Here is an 8,619-nt window from a genome sequence, read left to right as displayed (position 1 = left end):
GGCATGAACGATGCATGCTTCCAGAACAGAGGCCCCTCTGACCGCTCCTCCCCAGAGAGGTGCCAGCCGGGGCAGGCATGGGGGTGGGGCACAGTGGGCCCCGGGGAATGTCCCCCTACCCTTAAACACATCACAGAGGCACAGCCGGAGCCCACCCTCTCTGGGTGGTTCATAAGCCCCCAGCCCACCGTCACCCCCAGCCCCAGCCCTGCCCCTCGGACATGGCGCCGTCGGGACCAGCACTCGCTGAAGAGCCTGGAGCTTGGAAACGTGATGAAGTCAACCGTCCCAAAGCCGCAGCTCTGCGGTTATTATCAGGTAACAATGCCCTGTGACCTGTCACATGGCGCCACGGCCCAGAGCCCCGCGTCCTTGAAGCGCACTGCCATCTGGACCTCCCCTGGCCCCCGGGGGACAGGCCGGGAGGGCGGCGAGGGGGCAAATGCAGACAGGCTGTTCCCGCGGGAACAGCAGAAGGCGAGACCTCGGGCCCCAGGCGTGCCTGCTGTGCTCCCCACTCACACCAGTGCCGCCCCCACCGGGTGTCCTGCGGACGGTCAAGGAACACCGGGGTGCACGGGCACCCGCTGCCCAGTCCTTCAAGGCGGCCTCTTGAATCTCTGTCCCCCCTCCCCCCCCAGCCCTAGCCAAGGGGCAGAAGCACAGCAGGGACAGAAGCATCCACACCAGCAGGAGGCGCTATTCGTCGCCGCAGGCACACGGTGTCACAGGGGAGCTCACGCGACCTCAGCCCAGAGACCCGGGACCTTGTGGGGCATCAAGGAGCAAGATGCTTCCCAGGACTCCAGCCGCCTCCGCCGCCGCCTCCGGCTGGCCAAGCAGGCACCGAGCCACAGCTGGCGTCCTCCGGGCTCAGACACCGCAAGCCTCCCTCCTGAAGACGGCAGCCCCAGGGTACGCCGGGCACCTGGTCAGCGCATCTGCGGCCTCTTCAACCACACGGATCCATCCAGCAATCAGAGGCCTTCCTTCTCCCACTGCAGGGAGTGACCTCAGTACCCTCCTCCCCTCCATGCCTCCCCACCCTCTTCCTTCCCTGCCCTCCACAAGCGACTCTCGGCTCCCTCCACGGGGCACCCAGCGTGCCTCCCCAGCACGACCTCACCGCTCTCTTCCGGTGACAGGTTGGCCACATATACCTTCAGGATGGCTCAACCTCAGGGCCTTTGCATTTGCTGTGCTCTCTGCCTGGAAACTCTTCCTTTGGAGGCTGGCCTGGTCAGGTCCCCCTGGTCATACAGCTTTCAGCTCCGTGTCACCTCCTCGGGGAGGGCATCCACCAATTCCCCAACACACATGGGCCTGCGTACCGGGTGATGATCACGTGATCACATCCCCTGTTCTAGGCTCCTTCAGAGCCCTCATCCAAAATCACGCATTGATGTGCCTATTGGCCAACTGCTTGACATCTAGTTCAGATGGAGCCCCAAGGAAGCCAGGGCTGCATCCTCCTCGCCCCTTGCCAGAGGCCAAGGACCTAGCTACGCGCCTGCCCACTGCAGGACCTCAATAAATATTCAAAAGGTGCATCGGAACGAGCAAGCGTAAGGGTCCTGCACACGGCCCCCCGGTGATGGAATGACAGGAGGTGAACTCAAAGCAGAAAAAACGACACAGATTGCTGACAGTGGCTGGGGGCAGGGGGGAGGGTGGCGGGGAGAGGGGAAGCGCTGGGTGTGCGGGTTCCTGCCACCCCAGCCCTGCGGCCCCGTCACACCCATCTGCTCCCGCAGATCCGCCCAGCCCCAAAGCAGGTCGTTTTTATAGCAAAGTTGCAGAGCGGGTGCGCCTCTGCTAATTTCCTAGGGGCGTGTTGCTTTGTTTATTCAGCTTTGCTCAAGTCAGAGTTTCCTTATTTATTTTTTAAAAAAAATAAAAAAGGGAAGGAGCATCTGAAGGTCGGAAGACAGAAGAAGACAGAAGGTTCTCCACCAGGAGCTGAAGCCCTGCACTGCTGTCCGTCCAGAGTTCAAGCTGTGGCCAAGACCGTTCTCCGAGCTCGGGCCGCTCGTCGGTAGGAAATCACCCCAGCTTCTCAGCCCAGTCACACGCGCGGCCTAAATGCATCCACAACTGACCCCGTCAGCGGAATCTGTGTGTCACTGGTGAGGGCGTGCCCGGGGCTCGAGGGCCTCTGGGCAAAGGCAGACTCCACGCAGAAGGTTCTATCCGGATCGGATGACCAACTCCGAGCAGGAGAAGCTCGGATGGCAGCAGTCAAGAGGAAGAGCGTAGGTGGGAGAGGCTTCCTGAGAAGGAGTGTGGGGACAGACCAACGGACGCTGAGCCCCACACTGACACACAGCCAGCCAGTGCCACATGCAGGCCGGCCAGGGGGGCCAGAGAGAGCAGGAGGCACATCAACCCGGTGGAACCCAGCACGTCTGGGGTTGGCCCCCATCGTCAGCCCAGAAGGGCCGGCCTGGGCTGCCCTGGGCGAGGCGCGTGTCCAGCTGTGTTCTGGGCCAGAGTTGACGCTCCCTGGCTGGACTGGGGTGCGGCCCAGCCCAGGATTTCCCCACTTCCTGCCTCCCGGAGGAGTCAGCCTGAGTGTGAGGAAAGAAGAGTGAATCAGGAGCCTTACCTCACACCAAATACAGAATTAACTCAAAACGGATCGAAGGCAGGTGCCCTGGGTGGCTCAGTTGTTCAGGCGTCCGATTCTTGATTTCGGCTCAGGTCATGATCTTGACGATCAGGTTCATGGGATCGAGCCCCACATCAGACTCTGCACTGACAGTGCAGAGCCTACTTGGGATTCTCTCTCTCTCTCTCTCTCTCTTTCTGTCCCTTCCCTGCTCGTTCATTCTCTCTCTCTTTCTCTCTCAAAATAAATAAACTTTTTTTTTAATGGATCAAAGGCCTAAGTGCCAGAGCCAAAACAACACAACTCTTAGGAGAAAACACAAGGGAAAAGTTCTGTGACAATGAGAATGACGGCAGATCACAGGCAACAAAAGAAAGAACAGTAAAATTGGACTGTGTCAAAACTGGAAACTTCTATGCATCGAGGAAAACCATCGGCAACAGAGAAGGCGACTTGCAGAACGGGGCCAAGTATTTGCAAATCACATATCAGGTAAGGGACTAATATCCAAGATATATAAAGAACTCCTACAACCAATAACAACAACAACAACAAAAACAATCCAATTAAAGACTTGGTAAAGGGCATGAAGAAACATTTCTCCAAAGACATACAGTTCCAACAAGCCCAGGAGAAGGTGCTAGAAATCACGGAGCATTGGGAAAATGCACATCAAAGCCACAGAGAGACACCCCTTCACACTCCCCAGGATGGCCACACAAATAAATTCATCAAATAACGTGTGTCAGTGAGGCTGTGGGCAACCGGGCACCTTTGTGCCCTGTGGGGGGGAGTGTGACACGGCACGGCCGCTGGGAAAGCCGTGTGGCGGTCCCCACAAAAATTAAACATAGAATTCCCACATGATCGAGCCACTGTGTTTCTGGGCATGTGCCACAAATGTCTGATCGCAGGGACCCACACAGACATCAGCACGGCCGTGCTCGTAGCAGGAAGCGTCACAAAAGCCAAAAGGTGGGAACAGCCCGCATGTCTCCCCGAAGATCCCAGGACACACGCAATGTGGCCTGTCCATAGAGCGGAATGTTATTCCGTCTTCGAAAAGAAATTGCCCCAACGCGGCTGAGCCTGGAGAGACGATGGTAAATGAACTCAACCAGGCACAGGACAATTGCAGCAGGATCGCACCTCCGCCGAGTACCCCAAATTGTCAAGTGCAACCGACACGGAACGTAGGGGGGTGGGGAGAAGGGAAAGGTGAGGTTCCATGAGAACCGAGCTACAGCGGCCACCACGAGCGAAAGGCCCAGGACACCTCCATCAGGACGGGGGGGCTGCAGGGAGGAGGCTACGTGGAAGGGGAGCAGGGCAGCCCCCCGGGCACCTCTTGACACCCCACACAAGGCTGAGCTCCCCGCACCTCACCGGGCACAAGCGACCCGGTAGAAAAGGCTAGTGGCCACACCGCCAGGTCCCTCCGGGAACGGAGACCCGGAATCATCCCGTACACCCGGGACACAGGGGGGCTGCGGTGGGTGGTGGTGGTCCCCGAAAAACCGCATGCCCACCTGGAGCCTGTAAACAGGGTCCTGTTTGGGAAAAGGGTCTGGCAGGTGTGATTAAGTTAGGGATCCTGAGATCCGGCCATCCTGGCTTATCGGGGGGAAGGGCAGTCCAGTGCTGGGGGTCCTCCTAAGAGAGAAGCAGGAGAGACTGGGGACACAGAAGGCTGTGACAACAAGCAGAGACGCGGTGGTCCTTCAGAGGCCGAGGGCCACCAAGGACGGCACCCCCCACCCTGCCCCAGGGGGAGAGGTACAGTGCAGCTCCTCCCTCAGGGCGTCTGCAGGGTGCCAGCCCTGCCCACACCTTGAATTTGTACTTCTGGCCGCCAGAACTTTGAGACAGTCGACTGCTGTTGTTTTAAGCCACCCGATCTGCAGCACTTGGTTTCAGCAGCCCTGAGAAAGCCCTGACTCCACGGGCCAAGTCCCTCGTGGGTCACAGCCAGAAGAGGAAGAGGGTCAGGGGGCTCCCGGCCATGCCTCCCATCTGGGAGAAGAGGAAAATCAGCCGGAGAGGCCCAGGCAGCGTGGGAGCTCCCTGGCCCCCCCCCCCCCATGACAATGGACAGCCCTGCAAAGAGCAGACCCCAGCTCCCCCCACCCCAGGTGAGCACTGGGTGCCTCTCTGCGCCAGGCAGACGCCCAGCCAGGGGCAGAGGGGCAGGGACGGGGCAGCGTCCCTCCCGGGACCCAGGCCGATGCCCACAGCAGCAGAGATACTTCCACATTCCCTGCCTGCAGCTCAGCCGCGAGGCCCGCTCCCACCCTCCCCGAGGCCCAGCTGAGTAACAGCTCCCCAGTGGAAAGTTCCCTTCTTGGAGATTCTCTCCCCGCTGAAATACAAGCGCTTGGAACAAGATAAAACTGCTTAATTTGTAAAAGCCACAAAGCCAATCCAGAACAAGGGAAAAAACCCGACCCTTGGCTGGAAGGCGCGGCCTTCTGTGTCTCAGCGGCCAGTCACCGCTCCATGACTCATCCCTGCCTTGCTGACAAGCCCTCCCGCATCTTCTCCATCTTCTCGGGGTGGGGGCGGGGGCGGCCTCTGAGAGGGCCGGGGGTGCCCACCGCTGAGGAGGACCCTGGGCCCCACGATCACAAACTGGGCAGGAGCCCAGCGAGAAGGAGCGAGCAGATCTGACGGCCCTGCGGCCGCCCGCACCTGCCCAGGCCCCTCCCCTTCCCCCATGACCCCTCCTGGACAGAGCCGGGCAGTGGCCGACAGCCCGCCACACACACCTTACACGCCAGCCTGGTGGGCACGAGCAGCGGCGCCCTGTCTGGAAGGGTGGAGTGGGGCGCTGGGCCGGGCAGGCACCTCTGGCTGGTGCGGCGCGCGGCAGGGGACTGAAACAGCTGTCACAACCACCTAACGGCAAGACCAGGGGACGTGCCTGGCGAGAAGGAGGCTGCAGGGACCCCGCAGAACAGACTCAGAAGCCCCATCGGCAGTGGGGCGCTGCCTTGGCCGTGCTGGTCCAACGCCTTCAGTTGACAGGTTAGGAAACTGAGGCCCCGGCCCACAGAGGGACTCGCTCAAGGTCCCAGGGGGGACAGGGGGCCTCAATTAAAGTCACAACTAAAGACCAAGGTCAAGATCTGAGCAGGTCTGAGGAACACATCATCGGGAAAGGAGGGAGGGTTTCCATTTTCGTTCACGTCGGTGATGGGTTTCTACCTGAGCTCTGAAAGAAGTGATTTCAGTGGCAACGCCCCCTAGGCGGGTGTCCCCGAAAGTACCAAGTTTTCCGCAGGCACATCCTGAGGGAAGGTCCCCTCCTGGTCCCCCGCTGTGCACACCTGGCCAATAAGGGCAGCGGGGCCTCGCGGGGCCGAACAGGCACCGAGCTGAACGTTTCCAAGGGCAGTTTTGTTCAGTTCATGAAAAGCTCCCAAGAGTCTGGTTAGCCCGGAATGTTCCCAGGGCACTGTCACTTCCCAAGAGTGTCCTCCCTGCTCTCTGCTCCTCTGGTGCACCCATCTGGGCCGTGGCGTGGCCGTCTGTAAAATGAAGGCTGGACCCACCGCCCCTGAGCTCCCGCGAGNTCCACACCTGTCCCCCCCCGCCGGCCCGTGTCGCCCAGCTCCCACCTTGCCTTCCGCAGGCCTCCGTGGCTGCCCCTCCCCCTGTGGTGGTCCCTGCGGTGCACACACATGTACACACGCGTGCGCATACATGTGCACACGCATGCAAGCTCACACACATGCATGTACCCACGCAAGTGCACGCACATACACATATGCACACACGTGCCACGTGTGCTCGCGTGCATGCACATGTCTGCACACACGCGCGTGCACGCACACCCGGTCAGCAGCTCTCCTCCCAATGGCTGACCCATCAGCCGCGACCTCACGTCAGGATCAGATCGGCGCCTTGGAGCAGCAGACGAGGAGGAGGCTGGGGACGGCCACCCTCTCCTCTGGCCTCTTGGGGAGCCCTGGACACACACAGCGGCAGGCGGGCTATGCACCTGTGGGGTGACAGCCTCCTGAGCCTCACTAGGACCACCCAGAGCCCTAGGAGGCCCCAGGCCTGCGCAGTGTACCCAGGACCCCCGAGGGGCATGCCGTGAGCGGCAGGCCCTCTAACGAGCTAGCCATGATGTCAGACGCTGACAGTCACAGCGTGCGGTGGCCGGCTGAGGGACTGAGCGGCGTCCCCTCTACAGAGGGTCCCCTCACAGGATGACTCGAGGCAGGGCTGTCTCCGTTCTCTTCAGGGTCAGCTCTCGAGCCACCCCGATGCCCTGTGCCCGCTCCGTGGGGGCCGCCAGCGAAAATGGCCCGTCTGTGAGAGGCCGGACCCACGAGGGGGTGGGGAGCGGTCCAGACCCACGAGCCCCCTCTGCCCAAGGACCAGCCGTCTGCCCGCCCTCACTCCGCGCCCTGACGTGACATCGAGATGTTTTAAACAGTGACTCTGCTGCGGAATCTGAGCGGAGCCCACGTCCGCTCATCCTCTCGGCCTGACGCGCCCCTCGGTGACCCTCGGTCACTGCCCGCCCCGTTGCCGGGTTCCCAGGAGTAGGTGACACCATTCACCTCGGTTAACGCCCCGGCTCCCAGCGAGCAGAACCAGCTCTGCCTGCCGGGCGTGGGCACACGCGCGCACACGTTTGCACCTCTCCCCCGAGCCCCGGAGCTCCACCCCGGTAATCAGCTCCTGGGAAGGCACCAAAATGCTATTTCAGGGAGGAGACCACGGCGGCCTTGAAGACAGACTTCGGCTGGCAGCAAACACACAAACCACACGGAGGACAAACACACCAGCGAGCGGCCCANGAGAGTGGGGGGGGGGGGAGCAGAGCGGGCTTTAAATAAAAGCCAGACTTCGTGAAGCTCGGCTCAGGGAACACCACGTCCCACGACCTCCGAACCGCCGAAGGGAAAAGAAATGCGTCCGAGTGGCCCCTGGGTGCTCACTTCCCGAAGCAGCGATCGGGCTGCGCGAGGGGAGGGGCGGCGGGCGGCCTACCTGTGATCCGGTCTCTCTCCATTACTACAGATATATTTAGCAGCAGGCGGGAGTCCTGGCGTCCCCCTTTCCAGAGGCTTCCTCCCCTTCTCACCCCCGACGCCCTCCCTCTTTCTGCCTCCTCCTCCTCCTTCTCCAAAAACACTCTTTGTCTGGTCTAATTTCTTCAATCTGTTGCAATCACGAATGCATCCAAATTACCACATTTCCATGTGCTGATCATATGTTCATGCTCCAAACTGAAGTAGCATTGTCTCTTTTGAATCGGGAGGGAGAAGGGACCGAGGCAGAGAAATGAAGGAGAAGAGGCGGGGCGGGGGCCGGACGTGGGCGCGAGCCTCCCGCAGCAGCCGCGGGGTCCCCCCGGCCGGCCGGGCTCTGTGCGCTGGTGGCTCCGGAGGTGCGGCGAGCGGGTGAGCGGCTTCCGGCGGCTTCTCTCCACCCCCTCCAGCCCCTCTGCCAGGCCTGCTGCTCCTTTTAATATCCACTTGGAGAAGCTTAACTTAGCCTCTTGGAAACCAGCTCACAGTCGAATTCCTGGCGACTTCCAAAGCCTTTCGTTTTCCCGTCCCGCGATGCTAGACGCTAGGGTTTCCTTTGGTCGAAGCGTTTGAAAAGCCGAGTTCCAGCGCGCCCGCCGCCTTCGGCCCCGCAGCCCACCCCCGACCCCAGCCTCAGGGCCCCCAGGAGGCAGGGCTCGGAACACCTGCCCCTAGGTCCGGTCCCGACCTAGACGGCCGGCTGCCCCGCCCAGGGGAGGGGGGGTGGCGGCTGGAGAGAGACTTCCTAGAAGGTCCCACACACTCATGAGTCAGTGCGTCCCCAGCCGTCCCCAGGGAGGGGGCTCCGCAGCGGCTCCCCACGCTCGGCCCTGCCTCCGGGCCTGGCTGGGGGCTCAGCTGCTCCCTGCTCTTCTCCTGGCGTCCGGGTCGGGGTGGGGGGTGCTCACCTGGCAATCTCAGGGCCTCGCCAGCACCTGGTCAGAGTCAGGGCTGGGGGGCTGGGGA

The 8,619-nt window shown here is 61.5% G+C and overlaps 1 protein-coding gene across 2 annotated transcripts in view; it reads right to left on the bottom strand.

The window, feature by feature from the left end:
* The window catches only part of SEPTIN9 (septin 9), a 138,500-nt gene that overhangs the window by 112,240 nt on the left and 17,641 nt on the right, over positions 1 to 8,619 (bottom strand). The window contains exon 1 of one of the 2 annotated variants that reach the window (XM_077754990.1): positions 7,613 to 7,673. The exons of the other annotated variant lie outside the window; for it this stretch is intronic. Within the exon in view, the coding sequence (XP_077611116.1) occupies positions 7,613 to 7,634 (22 nt within the window). The 5' untranslated portion in view covers positions 7,635 to 7,673. Of the gene's footprint in view, positions 1 to 7,612; positions 7,674 to 8,619 lie in introns of those variants that run through there. 2 annotated transcript variants of the gene reach the window in all.

Source organism: Crocuta crocuta, unplaced genomic scaffold (assembly GCF_008692635.1).
Source record: "Crocuta crocuta isolate KB4526 unplaced genomic scaffold, BGI_CrCroc_1.0 scaffold50, whole genome shotgun sequence".
NCBI classification, from domain to species: Eukaryota; Metazoa; Chordata; class Mammalia; order Carnivora; family Hyaenidae; genus Crocuta; species Crocuta crocuta.
The sequence above is the reverse complement of the archived record's forward strand: the minus strand, read 5'-3'. Positions and strand labels throughout refer to the sequence as shown.